Source organism: Falco naumanni, chromosome 10, assembly GCF_017639655.2.
Source record: "Falco naumanni isolate bFalNau1 chromosome 10, bFalNau1.pat, whole genome shotgun sequence".
Taxonomy (NCBI): domain Eukaryota; kingdom Metazoa; phylum Chordata; class Aves; order Falconiformes; family Falconidae; genus Falco; species Falco naumanni.
In genome coordinates this window covers 177,810-203,111 of record NC_054063.1, presented here as the reverse complement: position 1 = coordinate 203,111, position 25,302 = coordinate 177,810, and the positions used below count along the sequence as shown (strand labels likewise).

The 25,302-nt window shown below is 44.4% G+C and overlaps 1 protein-coding gene across 1 annotated transcript; it reads left to right on the top strand.

The window, feature by feature from the left end:
* Positions 1–2,094: 2,094 nt before the first annotated feature.
* IGSF22 (immunoglobulin superfamily member 22) lies at positions 2,095–25,302 on the top strand (the record flags this gene model as incomplete). The annotated part of the gene is given in 28 exon segments (XM_040608841.1): positions 2,095–2,238; positions 3,968–4,151; positions 5,690–5,960; positions 6,160–6,540; positions 6,943–6,989; positions 8,349–8,426; positions 8,429–8,447; positions 8,773–8,834; positions 10,490–10,648; positions 10,950–11,005; positions 11,007–11,052; positions 11,055–11,098; positions 11,101–11,204; positions 11,206–11,255; positions 12,206–12,376; positions 13,472–13,557; positions 16,647–16,911; positions 16,914–17,061; positions 17,666–17,728; positions 18,691–18,976; positions 19,817–19,908; positions 19,910–19,951; positions 19,953–20,118; positions 21,615–21,876; positions 21,879–21,928; positions 21,930–22,064; positions 22,616–22,685; positions 24,951–25,302. Coding segments are annotated over 28 exon segments (3,549 nt in total), but the record flags the coding sequence as incomplete, so codon positions are not given.

Here is a 25,302-nt window from a genome sequence, read left to right as displayed (position 1 = left end):
ACATATTCGTTACCTAAACCCGCTTACTCTCGCCTCGTATGTTAATTAGCTTATCAGTCCTTTGCCTGGAATGTGGTGGTCTTGCAGGTTTGTAGATCATTCATGTTCTTGTGACCATCCGATCATCTCCTTGCGTCTCCAGCAAGGAGCGGTCTTCTCCAGCAAGGAGACTTAGCACTCCCTCCCTCTAGGTAGCATTGGAATGTCTCTCATCCTTTTCTCATTCTCTTTTAAATAGCCCCTTTGTTAGAGGAGGAGAAGGGCAGGCGTCTCCTCAGAGCTGTGTGCCTATGTGACCAGACACCGCACCCATGACCAGTCACCATACCCACATTCCTGGGCAGACATATACAATTGCAATCGATGTCCATTGTCCCCATTTCACACTATTTCTCCATATCAACACAGGCAGGCTGGAAAGAAAGGCCAGTTCAGCAGGGAGACCAGGGTATGTATATTCTGATAAGGAAAAGTATCTCCTTGGGAGGATGGCCAAAACAGAGCACTTATGCCATAGCTATAATTTCTGCTGATAACAAAGCAGAGTCTCAAGGTCAGATGGTCTTGATACTGTCTTCCCTGTGGACTGTGTCTTCTAGGTTGTAATGCATAAGTTGCAGCTCTATAATTTGTGCTCTCAAGTCTTGGAAAGGCTTGTGGTTTGGGTTGATTTCCTTCTGCCCCCCAAGATCCTTCAGCAGCACACAGCTGAGTCAGAGACTTACCAATCCTTCCCTATCTGTCTTGCTAAGGAACACTTTTTAGGAGCTACAGTTTCTAGATGACTAGTGCTCATCCCTCAAGTACTAGAATCAGGTAGTCCCTTTTCTTCAGACTGCCTTTCATACTGGGACCAGTCTTGGCATAGCTATAGGCAGCAGAGGCCCCACTGGAAATGGGCTATATGATGACAGCTTTTCCCCACAGTATGATGGCATGGCCTCCCAAAGTGATGCACACCAAGCTGACAAAACGTGGGCAGTATCTGTGCAGTGGGGTTTGCCTTCTGCTGAGGGGGAACCGAGTATTTTTGTTCGTCTCAAATGCCAGCACATGGTCTATGTGCTATTGCAAGACTACAGGTATGGCCCCTGAACCAGCCATTGCCTTTGATTAGAAACATTTTTGTCTTGTTTTGATTATCTTGGCTTAAAGCAGCCTCCTTACTGTCTCGGCACTGCAGTGAGGATGATGAGACAGTTCCCAGCCACATCCACTGAAAGCAGGGTGTGCACAGGCCCTTGTAGCATTCACATATCCTAACGCAGGTGATGCACTTGGGAGAGCTGGGGAGGTCCTTGATTAAAGAAAAGCACAATGCAATAGTCTAAATGAATAAGCTGGAATAATCCAAGCTGGTGGTAGAGTTTTTCTCAATTCTCCTGCTGTGAAATGGAGACCTTTTGCTATCAGCCACAGAAAAATATCTCAGTACCAGTGAGGTATTTGCATGGAGCTTTAGCAATGACTGTTCAGGGCCAGATCCTTACTCATCGGTCTGGCTGGAGTAAAAGTACAGTTTTGACTGAACTGAAGGACTAGTTCTTACAAAAACAACTAAATGGCTTCATTCTGATAGAAAAGTGCAGCTGTTTGGAGTCTCCTGAAACAAACAGTTTAAAGGAGGAGGATTTTTCTTAAACAGTGGGCATCTGTCTAGACATAGGGCAGGAGCAGCACTCAGGAGCTCAGTACAGCTTGTGTGCAAAAGAGGTAAGTCCTAACGGGCCTTGTGTTATGTCCACTTTTTATGCCCTTTTTGAATGACAGCTAATGTCAAAGCACCTTACAGCACCCCTGTGCAGCAAGGCAGCTCGTTGTGTAGATGACAAGACAGACAGGTACAGAAAGAGCAAATTGATTGCCAAGAATCCTGCAGAAAGATTGGAAAGCAGCAAGGAATCGATCAGCAGTCTCCATGGACCGCTACCGCTATTACACTGCGCTGGCCTTTCTCCCCCAAGAGTTTTAACTGACTGGGGCAGTTCTCTGTGTAACTTTTGTTTCAGTGCTTCTTGTTGTAGCCACCCTTTCCCACTCTCAGTCAACAAATCCTTCCAACAGTACATCTCTGTTCTGCTTGATTAATGTATTTTTTCCCCAATCAAAGAAGTTGTTTCTAGGAAGTCTTCTCCCTAATTGGAGTCTTTTAGCATGGTAACCTGCTTCTTCAAGATCCTTGCTGGAGAAAGCATTCCTGAATTTGTGGAGAAACCTTGTCTACTGACAGCATCAAGGGTGAGTAACAATTTCTGGTGAAAGTATACCTAGTATGTGCCAACAACTGACTGCATTTTCAGGTGCTCGTAGATATATTCACCCACCTCATGCAAGAATATTTGGTCCATCATCTTCTACAACTGGAAGAGTGGTAAACAAAAACAGATGCAATCTGCAGTTACCTATACCCACACTCACTGTTTTTTGAGATTTATGATCTATCAGTCAAAACCAGCGGGAAAGCTGTTGTTGATTTTAGCTGCTGGCAACTTGTCCTTATTGATTTAAATGCAGCAGTTCTTGTTTATGCAAAACTCATGATTGAATAATTTGGCTAGGACTGGAAGAATGTGACCTTTAATGCATAAGTAAATAAGCCTTTCCATCATGTATAATCTCTCCTATATGACAGATCTGTGACTGTCTAAAGTGAAAGATCATATGAGTCTTTATGGTATATCACAAAAAATCACAGATCATTCCTGTCAGTGCACAGAGCACTGCTAATGAATAAATGTCATTCCCAGAGTGGTATCTGTGATGGATATAAAGTTGTAAGAAGTACAGTAAGTAAAGCAAGGTTAATGTAGTCTCCTCCATGAAGCAGACGAGAAAAGAAACCATGCATTTAAAGTAAACCTAAGCAGAGAAAGTAGGTAACAGGCCCCAGTTCCATTTCACTCGTTCGTTCGTTATTTCCAATGTTTTCCTTGAATATTAGGAGACAAAGCAATATTCTGAGCTAAAGTTAAAAGTAAACCAAAGCCTAATTAACACAGAAAAGAGAGAGTGGTTACCAGTGGAAGAGGGATACAGAACGTTTTGGAAGTATTTTTAAGAAGTATGTGCTAAGTTAACACATCTTTTTTTCTTGCCGTTACCACATATTTATTTTTTTCACACAATAAAAACTAAAAAAGAAAAAACTTAAGCACTATAGTATTCCTCAGCAGCAATAAAACTGTCCTCATTTGCAGTGAGCCTACTGCAGCAGTGCTACTTTCAAATGCTACTGTGTGATCATATGGCAGTGTTTTGGATCAACAGGAAAAGCATCAGATCAGGGACTATTTTTTTTGCTGCCTAGTTTTATGTTTAACATGGCAAGACCCTAATGCTTTCGGTGTGTCACTCAGGCAAAACCAACACTAAATCTTAATAATTCATAATATTATTCAGGACGTGTCCCAGTTCAGCCCTGTTTAATTTGTGATGTCCAGTGACTGCAGAAGTTCTGTCCTGTTGTTCTTCTCCTTGCTTGCATTGCTGTGTCCCTTTCCCTCCTCAGTCCTTAATTCTTAGTCCGCTCTAATTCACTTCTCTCAGGCAGTCCTTTGTTTACAGGTTTACCAGTCAGGGCAGGTCAGACTCTGCGAGTCTTAAGTCCAGCTGCTTCCATTCACCCTTCTCTGGTCTATGTATTGTTTATGCAGTTCGGGAGTGATGCTCATTTCCAGTGCAGAGCACCAGAATAAAAGGATGTCTCTGAGAAGAAATGTGGCTTCATTTTGCTGCCTTAGGCCAAGAATGCACCTGATCCCAAATAACACCGCGGTCAGTGGGAAGATTCCGTCAGTTTCTGGGGCTTTGGGAAGGCAGTGAGGGATCTTTAGGGAGGAGGGAGCATTGGATTTGGCCTCAAAATTTTTGCCTTCAGGGATTCTGAGTTTTCCACAAGTCATTTTTGTTGGTGATTAAATAAACAGTGATTTAAACACAAACAAAAAAAGGAATTCACTAATACATTTGCCATATCCACTCACCACTGCCCCAGCCTATGTGGAGCTTTTGCTTTTTGCTTTCTCTGTGGTTTTTTTTCCATTACAATCTGAATGCTTTTACTGTGATGATACCGATTAACTACAAGTGTGTAGTGTCCAATACCCACACTGATGCCATCTATACAGTATCCTTGATCATAACTAAAGGTAAACTCTAGAGGTCTGGCTTGACTAGTGACTAGGTCAGCTACTAACAACTAAGCTTGGAAGAATTTTGAAGATAAATGAAATGGAGGGTGAAGCAGGGTGAAGAATCCTATCCCCTGCTGACTTTAAACTGAGGATTTTGTGTCTTGCATTCTGTGTCCACTGCACAAAAAAAGAATGTGTTTCCAAAGGTGCAAGTGTTGTGCTTATTATGGGGAAGAGCCTTTATGTTCCCATATTCCCTGAGAAAAAATGATACGAAGCCTCTAGATATGAAATCCATGCTGTGTATCACCAACATGAGAGACCTAGGCAGCTACAGTCCTCTTGTGGCTGATGAGAAACTCCCCATGACATTGAGTTATCAGTAATCTTTGTTCTCAGATACGTGAGGTTCTGTATACAGTGTCACGATCTGCAGACAGACACTTGAGGGTCAAAATTGGTGGGCCAAACTGTGACCCACTTTCTTTCCTTACATGTCTTTGCAACATTAATGATTCACTGGTCTTTTTAGGCTCAAACAGGTATATAACATTGTACAAGTCATAAATCAACCCACAATTACCAGAGCACACATGTGAAAACACCTTTCATGAGATAGATTTCAGTTTGAAGCCTAGTTATTACACGTAATAAACCAAATTCTCCACTGACATCAGTGTGGCAGGGGCATAAGTAACTACTGAATTTAGACCAGTTTTAATAGAAAAGATGGGAATTACAAAACAAGCCCTGGCACTGCCCTTCTAGTGGAAGTTAACTTTGTTCAAACATGGTGCAGAACCTGGGAGTGAATTAATGGGCCTGGGCATAATGAGAACAATCTTTTTTCATCCGTGTATGCTTCTTACGGCCAGCCAAATGCATGCCTGCTGTTTGAAAGAAAATCAACCACATTATATATAGCAAACTTGCTTTAAATCAACGCTAAGTAAAAGTGATGCTGCCCAACTGCCTTTTGTTGCAGTAGGACCATCCCTTAAAGATAAGCTTCGCCATAAGTGCTATTTTTTAAGTATAATACCTTTTCGATAAAGCCCTTTAGCAGGGCTTGGGCACAGGCTCTTTAGGAGCGTGGTAGGTTACCTTGCGTAAGCCAAATAGTGATCTTGTGCCAGGCACCGCAGCACTCTTCACAGATGATGCTGGAAGATATTAGTCCTCCTTCTGCTTGCCAAATGGTTCCAGGCGTGCTTGTGGATGTCATGAGCGCTTGTCTGAAACCATCTACTTTATGATGACTTACAGTAAAGGAGAGGGAAAAAAAAATAGCACAGCTAAGACAGAACAACTGAACAGAAAAGCATTGTGTCTGTTGGTCATTGGCTTTGTAGGATTACGTGCAACTTCTACTGAACATTATGAACTGTAGTTAGCTTAATTTCCACTGAAGCTGAAGGAAAGAATTGATCTTTCAGCTACCACTCAAGAAAGAAATTAAAATTACTTCACTGACATCTTGCTATTTAGTGCAGGAAATTGGAGATCAGGAACTAAAAATAACAGAGTGAATGTTTGTCTTTTTGGTGCTTTAACAGGTGGGCCTGTAACTTCTGGCAGACTGAAACTACTGAAAGTGACTGAAAGACAGACAGCAGCATTTGGAATGCACCTGCAAAAGAAAGTGCAAAACTTCAGTTGGAAGTTCAGTGGGAAAGAGTTGAAGTGGGATGATGACTATGAAATTATCCCATCTGGCGATGGGTTGGCCCACACTGTGAAAACTAAGGGCGTTCAGTCCAGCGACTTTAAAGAGCTTGTTCAGACTGGAGATCCAGCGCAGAATACTCTGCTCTTCGTTGATCATAAGTAACGAAAAGGAAGCATTTTTGAGCAGTGGGTGGATCAAATGCAGGATAGTAGGGTTTGAGCTGCAGAATCCATACAGCTAGAACACAAGACCCCAGAGCCTGGGCTGAGAAAAATGGAAGCCACAGTCTCATAAAGCTACCCTGTGGGCAGGCAAGCAGAGGAGCAACCAGACCTCCTTTTCACACTGAAAGTAAAGTCCCAAGCCTGGAATCTCTCCTGCACAGGAGCCCATGTTGTATCCTGCAAAGACAAAGCCAACTGTTTTGATTTGTAAGGTGCTTGCTGGTACGCACCATTTTTTCTTGCCAACCTCTTCCCCTTTCCCAGGCATTCTAATTCAATTTGTCAGCAATCTCAGGAACACCCGAGTCAAAAAGAAGGGAAAAGCCTGCCTGGAGTGCGTGCTGACTTCTGAAGGTGTCATGCTGAAGGGGGTGAAGAATGGATGAATGATTGAGACATCTCCTAAGCACACCATGAAGCGTGAAGGGAAGAGAGCTGAGCTCATCATCACTAATGCTGCTGAGCTGAGTGACTCAGGAGGTTGCGCAGCCGTTGTGAGCTACACAAGATGCTGACCCTAATGAGCAGTATGGCAGCGCCAGTGTAACTGTGGAAGGTAAGTGTGAATGGCTCAAGAGAGGAAGAGTAGAAAGTAGTATTTACACTGTTCTTCAGTGAACTCTGCAGGAGAGCAATGCTGCTTTGCTGTAGCGACTAGGAAACGGATGTGTAGTAACACTCCTCTGCACTGTTTGTTGCTTAACATGTAATAAGCTGTTAGTCCATGCCCCCTCTTGGCAGCATGAAGGTAATAATAAAGAACTTTCCTATGCTGTATAAAGTGGTAGAAGCATAAAGCAGGAAATCTGTCATTGAAATCCTTGCATGTGTCACATAAATCAGGCTAGTAAAGTGTACCATGTTTTTTATTTTAATCAGGGTTGCTTTAGTGAATTCTTATACTGGTTCTTTAAAGTGACCCATGGGACATTGGGCTGCAGTCTGCTGAGGACCATGTGGCTGGTAAATATGTAATATCACATTTGTTTTGTACGTTAATTTTGCAGTAGCATTATTGATGCTGTAAACTTCAGTCTATGATCTTTACAGAAAGATACAAGGTTCTTAAGAGCAGGAAGAAAAGTTGGAAAGCTTGGCTTTATGCTCTCGGCATAGGCTGGAGAAGAATTTCAAATTTAGGGTATAGATTTTAGTGGCTATTAGTATTTGAGATGACTTCTGTTAGATGTAGACCAGCTTTGAACTATGCCCGTGTGCCTTCCATGAAAAGTGCAGCATTTTAACACCATTTTAAAATGAACTGCATGGAAGGAGGATAAAATTATGTTAGTGCATCCTTCACAAGTTCAAGAACAACTGCATATGCATTTGGTAGGATGGTATGAAGGAAACTTCAGGGGCCGAAAGAAGTTCAGCTGTGAGGTCAGGCAGATTTTCTCGCATGGAAGATTGATCTGTCCTAGTGCCCCCCCAACAGATGTCTCTGTGAAGCTGGTCTTTCCCTAACAGTCCTGCATTTTCTGTGTCAGATGATGTCCCCCACAAACCCTGTCCAGGTGTATGCACTTGGGGGGGGTTGTCTCTCCATTAGTTGCGTTGTGACCATGTACTTCTCATTTTGTTTTCCCAAAGCCAGCCAGAAGGGGACTGTTTCCCAGTGGCATCCCCAGCCCTGGCCTTTCTAGGTGTGCAGCCCTGCAAGGATTCCACAAGGATTCCGTGGCTAGGGTTGAGTGTGGCTAGCGGTGGGCAAGGAAGCCCTGGGGCTGGGTACTAGGCCTGGTATGTGAGTGCTCTCTGTGGGCCATGACCAGGGTGGCCTTGAAGGGACAGTGTGCAGCGGGGACCTTTTCTGACCACTCCTCTGGGACAGAAGCCACTTGTGTGGCACCAGTAACCTGGAAAGCCCTGGCTGAGCTGCTTCTGACTCCTGCGCACACTGGAGTTGCAGCCTGGTGCCTTAGTTATAGATGCATCTTTCCCCATGTGAGGTTCAGGTTCAGATACAAACGTTACATAGGCAGTAGAGGAAAGTGTTCAGCTGGTTTGACAGCGCCTCTGGACCAGCTAAGGGTGTGGAGCAGTGCCAAGAGGCTGTTTTCTGCCTCAACTTTAGGGTTCCAGTAGCTGCATTCCCTCCAGTGAACATGCATAAAGAAGGGTAAAAACAACTTGGCCTTTCTCTGGCCCACTTTTTTCCAAGGGTATCCAATTTACTAAACTGGTTTCATCCAGAGGGCCTGTCCATTTTGTTAGGAGGTCTCCACACTGTTAAATACCTACTTGGTGTTTGAAATGCTCAGTTGACAATTATTCTGCACAGTTTTTCTGTTCATGTGCTTCCACCGGTTTTTCTTCCAGAGACATTTGCAACCATGTATGTGTGTGACTTCCACGCTCTAACTGGGCATTCTGCTGACCTCTGTGTTGTCCTGAATGATGCAAAGTGGAAGGAATATGGCTCGAGGATGATAAATAGGTAAAATGCCCATGGTATTATCAGTATAATGAAAGACTGCAAAACCCTAGTGGGAAGTTTTCTCCAGATAGGTACTGTGGGACTTGGCATGGCTTTAATAAACAGCTTCTGACTAGGGGCAAACATATGGACAGATCAGCCAGGAACAGATCTAATCTTTCCCAGTCTCCTACACCCTTAGTCTTACTAAGTTTTGGCTTTGGATCTTGGCTTTTTAAAAATTTTCCTTCCCAGTCTGCTGTGAAGATGCTTTCACATTTGCTAACAGATTTTCTCAGCCTGTAGACTTGCTTTCTTTCCCACAAGTTTGGCTTCTCACCACCTACCACCCTTCTCCCTCTCTCAGTCTCTGATTTTTGGAGTAATCAGTAAATGGGTCCTTTGCATGCAGTGCACACCCTTCCGTACATGCCATGTGGCTCATCTAGGCAGACACACAGATCGCTCTATCCATGAAATGCTAAATTCATTTTGTCGATGGATGACAGAGCATTTTACCAGAGCAGGAGCTAGAAATCCTGGTTGCTTAGTCATCTTGGAGCTGGACACTCTGGTAGAGGATTCAGGGGCAGCGTTGGAGATGGTGTTTGTTGCAGTGTGGCTTGTCCCCTGCCTCAATCCTCTTGTCAGATTACGGACATGAAAGGAATCTGGATAGTGAAGCAGGGAGCCACAAACCCACTGACAGAACGGGAGAGGAGGTGATGTGGAGGGAGGTAGATGTTGAGAGCCAAGGGGACAGAGAGTGAAGCAACAAGTTGCCGTTGGAGACAGCCACCCCACCTCCTTAGTGCTTTTTCCCAGGCACACACAAACACTGAGAGTATCAGTGCTTCACCAGTCGCCTTCCCTGGGCCTGTACAGCCTTAGCTGTGTGCATGAGCAAAACCTCTTCTTTCTGCTGCTTTGTTTCCTGAGGGGAAAAAACTGAACAGTTGTATTGGTTGATTTTAAGAGACTAAGCGTAGGTTTCTGTGTTTATAATTTGGCGATCAAGAATTTTAGCCTAAGCTTTTGCTTCAGACGTTGTCATGAGCAACGAGAAAAACACCTTTTCTGAAATTATATGTAGAAATACATAAATATACATATTGCTCAGCTCTTGGCGGCCAGATGGCGCCTGGTGGGTTTTCAGACTCCTCTGCAGTGTGGAAACGAGTGTCTTTCTGTCCCTGAATCAAGGCAAGGTGGATAGATGATGCTGCCCAGGACAGTGGGACAAACGCAGCAGTAAGAATGCTGTGTCTGCAGCACTGAGTATTTATCCTACCTGTGTCGCAGTAAGAACTCATCCACAGCAAAGCTTTGGTATAGGGAGGGTTGATTTTCCTTCATTCAAACATATTTTTGAATGCCTTTTTACCACTTTCAGCAGATGACTCTAATTTCTAAATGTACACATTGTGTGACAAAAATAAAAGGAAAACCACCAAATATATTTTGGAACCTGGTTTGGGTTTTTTCTATTATTGTTATTGTGTGCAGGACATCCTTATCATGTTCCCATATTACTTTGTAACAAAAGAGGGAGCATTTTCTTTAGAAGCAGTACCTAACTTTGAATCTAGTATCTTTATCATGATCACAGATACATATCCCGGTGTAGCCTTAGGGAAGAACAGCACAAACGGCTGCTTCTTGCGCCTTACAAAACAGAAACTGCCTGGAATCAAATCTCCAGGCCCTAGGGAAGTGAGGAGCTTTGGGGTTTGCTGTTTCCTAGAGGTCCCACTTCTGCTGCTGAGCTGAACAGCTAAAGGAGGACAGCCAGCTCCCTGTATAAGAAACAGAACTAAATTAACTGAATCAAGACGTGCTGAAGATTGTTAGTGTCCCCAGAGGCTTTCACAAAATACAGAATTCTTATAGTAAAAACGTGAATTTATGAAGGGCCCAGCTTTGGACCACCTTTTCTGGGAACTTGCAGGTATGGGAAAGATGTCACGCTGTATCTGCAGCTGCAGCTTTCAAACATCTTCCGATCTTTCCAGATTCTCCTGTTATTCAAGAGCCTGTCCCTGAGCTTTTGCTGCACGCAGCGTTACTGTGAGAACTACGCATACAGCAAACATCAAGGTGCCTTTCGAGGCAAAGCCAGTGCCCAAAGTCACATGGTTCAAAGATGGCATTGCGGTGGCAGAAGCAGTGATGGAGAAGGCCAGTGACTGTGTTATAATCAAAACCTGAGCAGAGCCGTTATGCTGAATCTGAAAAATAACTGTGGCTCCAGCCTCTAAGAATCCTTACCTCAGCTTCATTGGTAGGTCCTACATTAATCGTAACAGGACAATCACTGGTAGATATGTTTGCTTACAGGTGCTATCATTCAGACTTTCTCTTTAAAAATCTTGCAGTGGGGCAGACTCTGAGTTACCAAATCAGGTGGTTCAGGTCAGTTTAGTTTTGCTGTCATCTACACTGATTTACACCATGAGACAATATGACCCTCTGAATAAAATAGCCCTCTGTGTCACTCTGGTCAGCTGCTCACACTGGAGACAAACCAAAATCCCCACAGGGGAAAGCAGAGTTCCTGCAACACGTGGGGAAAATGTAAAATGAGATGGAAAGCACCCGAAGGTAATGGAGAAAACAGGTGACTCTGTCAGGCATCGAGAGGAGGATGGCTGGAGAAAAAAATTGTGGATCCAAGTAGGGGCGGAGAGCAACTACACCACATTTGCTGTGGCAAAAGTGGAGGAAGGGAAAGAATTCAGAATGCATGCCATCAGCAGGGAGCCTCATCAAGCCCCTGGAAACAGAGGAAGTGTTTGCTGGAGAACCTATTAGTCAGCTGGTTTTAATGTGGTTTCACAGTCCCACTTCCCGATATTTTTGTCCTCTTCCTCCTTGCCAGTCCCCAATAGAATACTGTCCCCTGTGCTTCAGGGGACAAGTTCCAAGGACAGAACTTAGAGGCTGCTTTTGTGCTTAGGCTGATAAGCAAAATCAAACAAATACCCAGGTCCTTTCACTGCAAATGTTTGTGGACCCAGAAACCCCTTGACACAGACTGGCCGCAAGAGAGGACTAACACGGTATTCCAGGGTCAGCTTAGTGGGGTACAGCAGAAATGAAAAGTGTCTTTCTCTGGAAAATATTGTGAGGGAGCAGAGAAGATAATTTAAAAGGGAATGCTTAAAAACATTTTGGTTTGTGGCCAAAAAAGAAAATAAGTCAGCCAAAACCTAACCTGGTTAGAAAACATTGCTGCACTATTCTCTGGCAGTTGTAGTTGGGGTACCTCTTGTTCCTGGATTTCCTTTGTGGACTGGGATCCCCAGTGAAAGGGGGATTTGCAGTCCTCTTTCCCCAAAACCAGAGTATATCACAGAAGATATAGTGCAAACAGCAAGCCTGGCTTATTGAAACATTTCAGAAAGAAAGTTGTTACCAACTTGATGAAAAATTACATACATTACTTCTAGAACTTTGCCTTTTTGTCCAAACCTGTGGATTACGGAAGGTGTTTCTGAGCCACTCTAATGCATTGCAGAAAGAGCTAGTTTTCTGATTGAGTGCAAGAATCTAAATGTTTCAATGTTTGAAATGACAAAGGGAAGTAGAAGGCAAAGAAAAAGAATCTTTAGAAAAAGACTGTGGCCATGAATAAACTTAAAAATAGAAGTTACTCTCCTTGACTTCTTGCTATACATACATATATATATTTATACACACACAGAATTTGGAGTCAATGAATTCTGACTGTACTGTGCTAATTTGATTTTTTTCAGTGTAGAACATCTGAGACGGGTGTCTCAGCCTCAGGTTGTAGATGTCAGGAAAGAAGCTGTCACCATCACCTGGAACTTCCCAGCCTGGGACAGAGGTTCCCCAGTGCAGGGTTACATCATAGAAAAAAAGAAAGGCACCAATCTTTATATCCCAATCACCAAGGAGCCAGTCCAAGGTCAGACCAAGATTATTATCTCGTTTATGTAGGTAAAAGGGAAGTTAGATAAGGTTTAAATGCGAAGTGGAGTATTGATTAATCAAAAAAAAAATTAATCGTGACACCTAGCAAAATACACATTTTAACATACACTGTTCAAAGTGAGATTTTCAGCACTCAGATAGAAATGGCTTGATACTCGGGAGCAACAATGAGAGGGCAGAACACTCAGCACCTCTGAAAGTCACATCTGTGGATTTGGGTGCCTAATTTCAAGCATCTGTATTTTACATTTCTCCCTACCTAAATCTGACTGCTTTTCCTTGACTTAGACCAGAACTGAATTAGAGAAGTGATTGATTTTGTTGTATCTATCAGATAGGAACCATATGATCCATGCTTAGCACAGCTTATAGAACACATGGGAGTGTTCCGATCAGCAACATCTGACTAACGAGACTTTTGATTTTCCTTTTCTGTTAATATTTTGGTTCTATCTTGGATTCTTTCCTCTGTCTGATTCAAAATGTGGACTTTCATATTAATTAAGTTACAATCAATCACATTATCCAGCAGTATCCCCCTTAAGGCACTGACAGTACTCATGGTAAATAACGGAAACACTTTTTAAGGCAGATTATTCAATTCCTGAGTATTTTTTCAAAATTGAGTGGACATTTAACCTTGCTTGAAGGCTAGATTGTGCAAGGCGTGGCCACTCTGTTGAGTTCATTACATCATGGGAAATCCCACTGAAATCAGTGGAGTAAGACATGAAGATATTTTTTTCCCCAGCATGTATGATTATGCCAGGCTATAGACCATAATTTAGTGGAAAGAAAAATATTTATTTTTCCTCTTATTATATGCATCAAAATTCCATCTTCTCCTTAGGGAGAAAGATACAAAAATGGAGCAGACCACTGGAGAATTAAAGGTTAGACCTAGTTAAGGGGCTCCCTGAACCCCTGAAATTTATATCGTTCTCCAGCAGTCTGTGAGCTGAAATTTCTTCTTGGTTTATCTCAGTCAAAAAGCAATTAAAAAAACCCAACATTATGACCACTTGGGAACACTATTACGAGTTGTGTAATTGCAACATTGTGTCTCTAGGTACCAGATTCAAACGGATGGTTTTCGGGAGGATACACAGCGAGTTCCATGTAATAGCTGTGAACCACACAGGCCTTGGACTTTCAGCATGACCTCAACTCCTCGTTGCAAAGGATCCCATCAGTATGTTTCTTTCATTAGTGTCTAGTTTTCTTAAACATGTTTGCAATTACCAGATCTGTGCTTTTATGACTGAAGTCTGAGGGAATGTGGCAGTTCCAGCCTGGCTCAATGTGATGGACTGCATTGTGTTTATAGCTTGTCTAAAGATTAAGGTAGGCCTTAATACAGGTGGCTATAAATGTAATTATAAGTGCCTGAAAGTGTGACGTTATTCACTTAAAATGTGTAGCTATTAAGATGAGGATATTAGTAAGATAGATAGTAAGAGATTCCTACCTGGGGGGAAATGAGTATATGCAAACAGCAGAAAACAACACGGTAAAGGTGCTAGAGGTGTTTAATGTTTACATATAGGTTGCCAAAGGCCCTAATATATGACAAAGAGAATAATTTCTTACCCGTGTTACTGTGCTCCTGTCAACAGTCCCCGGTCAACCCTTTTAAAAGAAGAGAAAACTCTTGCGGAATTCATTAAAGTTGCTTACATTATTTTAATACTGTTTTTTTAGTAGTAAAGAATCTGACTAATTCTGGACTGATCAAAATCACAGACACACTCCAAAGGCCTACAGTAGCCTCAGAAATGCTGAAATGGGCAGATGACCATGAGATTCTGCGTGGAGGAGGCAGGGCAACAAGTAGGATTGCAACCCTGGATTTCAGGAGAGCTAACTTTGGCCTCTTAAAGGACATACTTGGAGGAATCCCGTGCATTAGGGCTCTAGAAGGTAAGGGGATCCAAGAGAGGTGGCTAATACTCCAGAATCTCTTTCTCCAGGCTCAGGATAGCTGCATCCCCATGAGTAAGAAATTAAGCAAAGGGTGCAGGAGACCTGCATGGATGAGCAAGGAGCTTCTGTCAAACCTCAAACAGATGATTATAGGACGTGGGAAAAGGGGCAGGCCACTTAGGAGAAATATAGAGTTGTTTGCAGAGCCTGCAGTGAGGTGATGAGGAAAGCTAAGGTCCGTTTGGAATTAAGTCTGGTGAGGGAAGTCAAGGACAACAAGAAGGGCTTCTTCAAGTACATCAGTAGCAAAAGGAAGACCAGGGAAAGTGTGGGCCCGCTGCTGAATGAGGTGGATGTCCTGGTGACAAAGGACACAGTGAAGGCAGAGTTACTGAATGTCATCTTTGCTTCAGCCTTCACTGCCAAGGCCAGCCCTCTGGTTTCCCAGACCTACCCTGGAGGCAAGAGAGGAAGTCTGGAGAAAGGAAGACCTTCCCTTGGTTGAGGAGGATCCATGAGTGCCGAGGGAGTTGGCAGATGTTATTGCCAAGCTATTCTCCATCATCTTTGAAAGGTCATGGTGGACAGGAGAGGTGCCTGAGGACGGGAAGAAAGTCAATGTTACTCTGTCTTCAAAAGGGCCAAGAAGGAGGACCCAGGAAACTACACACCAATCAGCCTCAGCTCCATCCCCGGCAAGGTGATGGAACAGCTCATCCTGGAGGTCATCTCAAAGCATGTGGAGAAAAAGAAGGTTGTCAGGATCAGTCAACATGGATTCACCAAGGCAAAATCACGCCCAACCAACCAGTTAGCCTTCTGTGATGGAATGGCTGGGTAGACAAGAGGAGAGCAGTGGATGTTGTCTACCTTGACCTCAGCAAGGCTTTTGACACTGTCTCCCATAACATCCTTGTACATAAACTCAGGAAGTGCGGACTAGATGTGTGGACAGTGAAGTGGGTTGAGAACCGGCTAAAGGCAGAGCTCAGAGGGTTGAGATCAGTGGCACAGAGTCTGGCTGGAGGCTTGCAGCTTGCGGTGTTCCCCAGGTGTCAGTGCTGGGTCTGGTCCTGTTCAACTTACTCGTCACTGACCTGGATGAGGGGACAGAGAGTAACCTCAGCAAGGCTGCAGGTGATACAAAACTGGGAGGAGAATTCTTACTCTGTATGACCATATAACTAAAGCATTGTAAAAACAAAAGGCTGTCAGAAGCCATCAACAAATAGCTTAAACTATTGATAGAATCTTGTGATAGATACTTGAGTGGGCCTTAGTCGGTGCACATAATTTAGAAAAAGATCTGGCTGAATGTGGAAGCTGGTAAATGAGAGTTTATGTAGTAGATGAGAGCCTTGAGGTTAGTTACTCAGATGGGAAAACTACTTTTGCATCAGAAGACAACACAAATCCAATTTGAAGCCTGAAGCTACGATTCTTCTCCTGTCTGAACACTTGCACTATCTAAGATTAAGCCTAGGAGAGTATGTACTGTCCGTATGCACGATATCCCTTATGACCCTGTGCGCTCACAGGAGCATTCTGCAGACAAGCCATTAGCATCAGGTTTGTCAGGGCATGCTGCACTGGTTGAGTTTCTTGGTTTGGGGCAGGAGTGCGGAGGGTCGTCGCATTTTAGCTGAGGCTTTCAGAGCAGAACTTGAATTTGGATACTTTACTCCCTATTAATTTGATTAAAACCAGATATTTTCTAATAGTCCATCTTTTGCTCTTCTTACATATTATGGAGATCTAACTAGACTGCTGCAAGGTGGACTAAAGAGCAAAAAGCAAGATCTGTACTTTAAAAAATGACTATTAATTAGGGGTACTGTAACCTTTGGCAAATAAACTTAAAGAATATTCACAGGATTTTGCAAGCCAGTAAGCAAATTCACTAGTCCAAGCAGTCCAGATAGCACCTGACCACTTTACACAGGACTGTAAAGGGATTTATTAAACAAGGAGAGACGTAAGGCACTCAAAGCCGTACCAGACAGGTTATAGGACATGTATCGCACAGCTCACCAGTCAGCTAGTAAGAGACAGAAACAAACCTTTAATGCTAGACACCTCTCCCAAACACCTGTAGAGAACAAGTGGTGGTCAGTGCTCATAGAGGGTGCCCTTTCCCAGCTGAATTCAGATGGTCCCATGTCCAATGGTGCGAGCATTTTTCTTAAATGGCCAGCCTTGGAACAGGGTCTACATGTATATGCTATGTTAGAAACTGCTTTGTTTTGTTGGACAGAACTTGCTCTGTTTTTATTAAGGCTCCTTTCACCCTAAAACCTTGCTGGTTCAGTGTCTTAAAATAGGAAGAGCTCTGGATTCACTTACACAAGCATAGGCCTGTGGGTGCAGTAGCGTGTCAGAGCTCTCCTGCTGTCACAGAGCCTCCAGGACTGCTGAAGGTGGTGGATTTTTCCAACTCCAGCATTTCCTTAGCCTGGCAGGAGCCAGACCAGGGGGATATGCTGTTAGGATACGTACTAGAGGTGTGAGCTGAGGACACCAAGAAACGGACAAAATGCACCAAGATCCCTCTTTCTAGTACCACTTACACTGTGGGAGGTTTGCAGGAGACAAGTATGACTTCTGAACCTGAGCTGTGAATGAAGTTAGTATGGGAGAAGCAGTGGAAGGAAGGAATTCTAGCAATGTCACCCTCAAGCATGACATGCAGTATCCATCCAGATGGAATTCCCATCTATCAGCTGTTACTTTCTGTTGGTTTTAGCATATACCACACTTTGTAAAGGATTATCAATTTCGTATTTCACAAAAGCACATTTAGCATCACAGCTGTGCTGCTTTTTGCTGAGTTTTCAGAGGTGATGCAAGGAGATGGAGAGCAGCATAAGCTGTGCAGTCCTTAAGCCAAATCAAAGTCATTTTGCCATCCTTCTTGCTGAGCTGTCCCCTGAATTAGTATGTTAGGTGTAACGGCAGTTGTTTCTTCTACCATCTGACCTCTCGCACTGCATCACATGTGTGATTACAGCGGTCGCTGTTGGAAGATTCTCAGATTACTGTCATGGATACTGTAGTCTAAGTATGGGTTAGGAGGGTAGGCAGTACAGCAAATAACCCCATCACATTTGAAATGCCTGTTGTAAATATAATGGTACTGAGACAGGATTATAATTCTTTCAGTCCCTCAGTTTGAATGGGATGACCCGTCAGGGTGCCAGCATGCTGAAGTTGAAATATTATCAGAGATCATGCTTCAAAGACACTGAGTGTGTCTTGAGAACGAAGGGATCATGACCTGCCATGAAATCCCTGGATAGCTTCCTACTTGAGGTAGCAAAGTATTTAAATCTTTATTGTTTAGGACTTGCAATTGCTTAATTATTAGTCAGGAAATTCAGACTTTTATGTCTGAATACACACCCAGGTAACAAAGCATGATGCTGACTACCCTCAGTAGCAGTAACACCAGCAAGAAAAGACACATGATTCTTCAGTCATGTTACGTAGTGCTGATTCCTGTAGAGCAGAAGGACATTCAGGCTTGACTGAAGAAGTCTCAGAAGGCAATATCCAGGTGACCAGTATAAAAAATGGTTGTTTCTGTGTCTCCGCTTTGGTGCTACACAACCCATCTCCCATCTGTGCAGCATGGCTTTGTTACCACATCACCAAACAGAGAAACGCCAGTGCTTTAGGTTCATGAAGTCCTGCAATAAGTCTTTACTCTTTTTGTGGCTAGTCTTTTTGTAAGCCTCCCTGTGGTGGTAAGGGCAGAGGGACTTCTGTGCACAGAAGCTTGTCAGCTGCACAATCCAGCCCTCTGCAGCTGGAGCAACAGTGTTCAGCAAACCATTAAACACTGGGGAAGTTCTCTGATTCATCATAAGAAGCAGAATTTTTCGAGCACACAACTACAGTTCATGCTAATTGAAGTGAAATCATTCTTGATTAAACCTTGAGTGACCATGGGGAGTCATTGGGTTGTAAAGACAATGCTTGAGGTCCCAGTGCTGTGCTTTCTGAGGTACAATTTCTATTAACATGGATGTTGAGCTCACTTCTGTACAGGCTACAGGCTAATTTCTGTGCTTTCCTTTTTTTTTAAGCCTAGGCTAAAAAAATACAGGAGCTGAGGCTCTATAGTACCTTGCAGAATCAGCCCCAATGTAAGAATGTAGCTCTCAGTACAAGTTTATCTGTATCACATCAGCTGTTTTCCCTCAGCTTTCAAGATAATCAAACTAATGAACTGTACAATAAGGTTTATGTGGCATCTCCCAAGCCAACTCTGTGCATTTTGCTGGGGACAAAGCCTTCCACTGTCTTTACAGCTTAAAGAAATCTCTAGGATTGTTGTCCTTGAAACGTTTTTCTATCAGGCTGATCATGTACAGGTGGCTCCTGTACACATGGATGTCCCTTTTATGCTCAAGGACATGGTTTCTGTTACCACCCAAGTCAGGAAACAGAGCATTATAGCTACACATTTGTCTTGGCCTCCCCACCACCACCAGTGATGTGGCAAAATAAGGCTTATCAACAAGAGGGAGGAGGACAAGAACCATTCCCAGTCCTTACCAAGCGATCAGTTTCTGACCTGTACCAGATTATCCTCAAGAGGAGTTATAAAGAAGCCCTTTATGATGTTCAAATGCAAGTTGCAGGTACTGTATAGAGCAAACTTGAGCATCTCAGTCACATCTGGGTATTGACAGGAGGTATTCCTTTGCTGACAGAAATTTCTTGCAATTTCTGCATCCACGCTGGAGTTGGGAAGGCTTTTTTCTTGAAAAAAACAAATAATCCCAATCATACACACACCTTATCCAAAATAGGCCACAGGAGCAATCCAAAACATTAGTTTCACTCAAGGGGAAGAAAACTCCCCAGTCAGAAGGGATTTTCCTACCTCTTGTCACTGTGTTTCCCCAAGTCCCACCTTCACACTAGCTCAAAGCCAGACCCAGTTAGCTGAGCCAAGCAGAGGAGCAGCATGGTTCAGAGCTGAGGGATAAGGAATAAAGAGTGAAGCAGTTATTGCTCAAGACATCCCCAGATGCTGCCTTGGTTTTCATGCCATTATTTCATCAGGCAAATCCCCTTAACAGGACTAATGTAACAGTGTCTGTCCCCTCAGCACCCTGGTCTCATCATTTCCATTGCAAGTGGGTCTCAGCAGCCACGTGGAGGCAGGCCGATCTGCTTCTTAGAGGGATGGCTATTACTATAATGATCCGTTGGGACTTACGGAGCCTTGTAGTGTATTTTTGTACTTGTCGTCTCTTCAGAGGGTCCTTTTTAAAACTTAATAGCCTTATTTTTTCCTCAGAAAGGAATTACACGGGGCAAGTCGGTCCTCAGGTTGCTCAGGGTAGAAGAAATCAGGGATAGTACTTTCCTAGACACACAGGGACTTTGGAAGGGAGGGACTGAAGTGCAAAATATTTGCCCCATAAAAGGACAGAGAGAGGGTCCCCAAACAGAGGGAATGATACTTGAATGTGTTCATTAGTTCTTAGATTTCCCCTCACCGCACACCTACCTGCAGCTGGTTGGAGAATTCCCAAACACTGTGACCCTAAATCACAGCTCAGATGTAGAAGACTGATTGTGGTGTCCTGAAATGTGATGTCGGTACCGCCACATGGTCCAGCCACAGAGAAGGTCTACAGCACTAAGTACACTGCCACAGGCCTGCTGCCAGGGAGGAAACACTTCTGAGTCATTGTGCGCAGTGACACTGGGGACGCTGACCCTCTAGATCCACAGGAGCAGTGGTGCATCTCCGAAGACAGATGTCAGCGTAAAAATTCATGATGGCACTGGAGGAAGATGGGTGCTCTCATCCACAAGACTGTAAACCAAGCTCAGGCTCCCTCTATGGCCTTGGGTATTATCACCAACCTGTTCTGCACCTCAGGTCCTCACCTGGGGAACAGAAATAAGAATACATCCTGTCCTATCCCATCTATTTGTTGGCAGTCTCTTCAGGACCAGGCTTCCTTTTTCTGCGTGTATGTGTAGCACATTACCTAGCAGTTCATACAGGTGTGTTTAGATTAAAATTCAAGACAGTAGAGGCCATCTGCGTGCAGTGAGGTTGATACTATCATGTCTTGACATAACAGAAGATTGGTGTTACAAGTCATTTGTCTTGTAGGATATTTCCAGTCTGACTGGGATTTGTTTCCTAAATGAAAAGCAAACAAATCTAACACATGAAGGAGACCACGTGACAGTCTTTCTAGGCCAGAAGCTATAAGAAGTCCCTAAAAGCACATTAAATTAAACACTCAGAGGTCACAGAACCATAGGTATGTTACTTCAGCTGCCTGTGCAGCTGAGAACACTTCTACTTATGTGGCAGTAGTCATGTTCTTGTATGGAAGTACTCTAGGCTTGGATTTCACGGAGTCTGAAATAACTTCAGTAACTTCTGTGTATGTAGGCGAGTATAGCAGAGTAGTAAGTGGATAAAAGGTAGGTTGGTTGTGCCTTGCAGTGCATTCCCTTGGACGTTCCTTTGATAACAGCCTACCTGTCTTCAGGCAGGACAGCAGGACATACACAGATGCGAACCAAGTTCCTGTTCTTCATTATAAATGGCAAGTCACAAAGTTTATTTGCACAAACCTGAGAGATGCTAGAAAAACTGAAAGATAAGGAGGAGATAAGCTGTTGCCTGAGAATGAGGTCTCATATGAGAATTTTGCCTTACAGTGCTACGTTTAGGATCCAGGGGATTTACCTAATGGGACCCCATGCCAATGCAAAAGGAGATAATAAAGATTTAAATAAATGCATTTAAATAGGGGCTGGGTTTGCAGTGGACACTGGAAATTAAATTGCACATGCAGTTCCCCTTGATTCCCCCAGAGCATCCTGTAGACTGTTAATGCCTCAGAGCAACACCAGCAGAGCAGTAGCTCTTCCTTTACAAGATCACCTGCTTTGGTTTATAATTGGGTGTAATTTAATGCATTTCTAAAGCACCTTAGGAGCCAAATATCCAGAAGCACTTTACAATTTAATGCCTTTAATAACAGAAGGCATCAATATATCCCCATGGAGCAAAAACCTGACACCTCATTCACAAACCAAGAAACAAAGAAATTAACTGCTTGCTTGCAGTTGCATAGCAGAGTAATAGAAGAATAAGATTTCCGATTCCTCCCTCTCTTACTTTTCAGTTTGTTTACAATGTTGAGATAGGTATGCTGGACAGATGCTGAGAGTAATGCAGTGTTTTGTTCATTTTTCCCCCCTCCCTGGGTTTTCCCTGGTCAGAAAGAAGGCCCAGGTCATGAAAGGTCATACCCAAGCTCTTTGGATTTGTACTGGTGCAGGAGAAGATCGTCTTGATGGTGCTGGCTCTGTGCTTGCATGTTGGCGTGTGCAACAGACAGTGCAGTGCGAAGCAGCCCACAGTGACTCTTCCCTCAGCAGAGTGTTTTGACTTCAATATGGAGCACCCAAGGAAGGACTGTTCTTCCCATTCCATCGCCCCTGTGAGGAACCACAGCACAGGTCATGGCAACAACCACACCATGAGCTGTACTTTCATCAGCAACCCCACCCAACAGTGACCCTGTACAAGGGCAATATTAGCATCACATCCAAGTCTTAAGTTGTGGTTCGACTCAACAAATAGCATCTGTCTGCTTATGGTCCCTACAACTTGGACCTACAGGTTGATGATCTGTGGTAAATCAGATTTGCAGCCGCTGCAATTTGTTGGGGGTGATTCCTTCCAGGTTGAGTAACCACAGATTTCAAGTCTGAGTGTAGTTTACACCGTGTTATTTTCCAGGGCAGGGGCACTTGCTGGGACTGGCACTGTGGATCACACTTCTCTGGGCCAGTTTGGCTCTCGTCCACAGAGAAAGAGATTACACAGCCTGTAGGTACTGCAGCTGGAGCTGCAAAGGCCACATTGTAGGAACTTACCTTCATATTCAAAAAACAGCATAACTCTTTGACTTCGTCTTCCACTGAAGTCACTGAGATTTGTCTTCAAGGTTATTTTTGTCTCTAATCATTGTTTCTGGACAGCCTGCTGACAACTGCTGAGCCACCCTTGCCAGGGCTTGGTTCTCCCCGCTGATGCAGAAGTAGCTCAGTGTGGGCCAGCGGAGGGATGTACACACTGAGTTTCCTGCTCTGATTTTCAAGCATTCATCTGTGTTTGTCTGTAGAATACATGCAACACTTCTTTCACTGAGGCCAGCCACTGCCCACCTGGAAGACTGAAAGCAATTCTTTACCATTTTTTAAGAATTCCTGATGCTATTGGGTCTCCTACTCCCCACAGTCCCTGATGCACTCCTCCCTGAAGCCACAGTTTCAGGCCAGAGCTGGAGGGCATTCTCCTAGTCCCCGAGGTCGGTGGGAGCTTTCCCTGGCCCGGCATCGCTGCCAGCCAGGCTGATGCAAGAGGCACCCTGGCAGCACTGCTCGCCTCAGTTCAGGGAGGGCAGGTGGGCCTGAGGGGCATGGGAACAGCCTGCTGTCCCCTTGGAGATGCAGTTGCTGGGTGAGACTTGCCTTCTGCCTCCCCGCACAGAGCTTGTCAGAGTAAGGGCTGTTAGAGGAGGAACATACCTCTTTCAAAGCTTTTACAGGCAGAGCTGGCTAAGGGACAAGGCTTGCAAAAGCACTGTGTGGGTGACGTGCTCATTTGTATTCAGATTCCTTAATGGGAGCCTATTTCTGAGGCCTCCCAAGGCTCCTCCTTACCTTGAGCTGGGCAGTCTCTTGGATGGTCTCTGCTGCTAGGGCTGTCTGCAGCTGAGTCAGGTGGGAAAGCAGGAGTCAGATTCTAAGAGACTGTAAAAATTATTTTAGGAGATAAGGAATTCACTTCAAACTGAGCTTAACTGCAGGTTTATTTTAGATCTTAGGAACTATATTTTTGCTGATTTTAATTCTGCAAGAGGGGTAGTTACTGCTGGGAGTCAGGGGTTAGAGGACGTTGTACCTTGTGTGAGCACTCTTAATTAGGCTGAGAGCTCCTTCATACCTGGACTTCCTTTAGGGACTTTTTTTACAGACTGTCAGTGGTCTTTCCTGGTGACAGGCTGCCCTAAGGGAAAGGAGTAAGGACTGATCTAAGGAATGAGCAAATCTGCTCATTTGAGTAGTGATGTGGGAGTCTCAGCTGCTGATCTCTGTGCTGATTCTGTGGGAGCTAAACTGCAGTTTCTCGAATATCTCTCTCCACTCCTCTTAATGTGTTGCACTGGGTTGACCCCAGCTGGACGCCATGTGCCCACCAAAGCCACTCTGTCACTCCCCTCCTCAGCTGGACAGGGGAGAAAAAATACAACAAAAAGCTCCTGGGTCTAGATAAGGGTGGGTAGATTACTCAGCAATTACCATCATGGGCAAAAGAGACTTGACTTGGGGAAATTAGTTTATTACCGATCAAATCAGAGTGGGATAATGAGAAATAAAACCAAATCGTAAACACACCTTCCCCCCACTTCTCCCTTCTTCCCAGGCTTAACTTCACTTCTGATTTTCTCTCCCTCCCCTGCCAGCAGCACAGGGGGACTGGGATGGGGCTGCTGTCAGTTGATTACATACTGTCTCTGCGGCTCCTTCTTCCTCAGGGGGAGGGTGCTCACACGCTGCCCCTGCTCCAGTGTGGGTCTCTCCCATGGGATGCAGTCCTTCAGCAGACTGCTCCAGCAAATCTGCTCCAGTGTGGGCTGCCCATGGGTCACAGCCTCCTTTGGGTACCCACCTGCTCCGGTGTGGGGTCCTCCACGGGCTGCAGGTGGAGATCTGCTCCACTGTGAACCTCCCCGTGCTGATGGGACAGCCTGCCTCACCGTGGTCTTCAGCATGGGCTGCTGGGGAATCTCTGCTTAGGTGCCTGGAGCTCCTCCTGCCCTCCTGCACGGGCCTGGGTCTCTGCAGGGCTGTTGCTCTCACATATTCTCACTCCTCTCTCCTGCTGCAGTTGTTGCACAGATATTTTTTTTTCCCCCACCTTCTTAAAGATGTTCTCTTAGAGGCGCTACCACCATTGCTGATGGACTTGGCCTTGGCCAGCAGTGGGTCCATCTTGGAGCTGGCTGGCATTGGCTCCATCGGACATGGGGGCAGCTTTCTGGCATCTTCTCACAGAAGCCACCCCTGTAGCCTACTGGCTTCCAAAACCTTGCCATGCCCCAACACATGTATCGTCTTCTCTCTCTTCTTTATGGAAGGGCGGGGGCATTCTTGTGCTTAGCCATTTTTTTTTCAGTTTTAGCTTTTTTCTTAGTAGTTGCAAAACCAAATAGAGTATTGCTCCACCTCTGGGACACACAGCAGCATCTTTCTTGCTGCTATAGCTCAGAAGGATGGATATAATATTCCTTAGGCTGGGAGGTGGCCGGTTGCAGAGAACACAAAGCCTGTTAGACCCAAAGTGAATTATCTGGAAGAGTGATGAACTGAACAAGGGGAAGTAAGAATGAAAATGAGAACTCCATAAATTTGAACTGTTCACTTCCTACAAAAACTGTGACAACTGCTTCCTTTATACAGTGGAAAGCTTTATAAAGCTTTTTAGCCAGAGCTTTGTGAGACATGCACTCAAATGGTTGATTGCAGTAATCGTGGCACTTACCCACCCACCCCACCCCACCGCCCTTGAGAAAAGGATGATAAAGGTCTCCTGGACATACCGACAGAAAATTTCCAGAAGTCAAAACACAAGATGTAATTAGTGGAACTATCTCTGCCAGGTCTAACATGCAAAACAGCGTTGCTGTGGCTGTATTGTTTGTCTGTGTGTGTGTGAGAGAGAGAGAGACTCAAAATACAACTGCCCTTGCCTTCTGTAATGGCTGGTGAAACCAGCTGGTAGAGTGAGGCTTCTGCTCAGCAGGGACGCTTCTGATGTTTCCTTCCTCTAAGTGGTTTCAGGCAGCAGGGTGCATGTTGAAGGTGATATTTCTAATACCATCTGTTAATGTATCTCAATGGTAATAAAAGGGGCTGGAGATT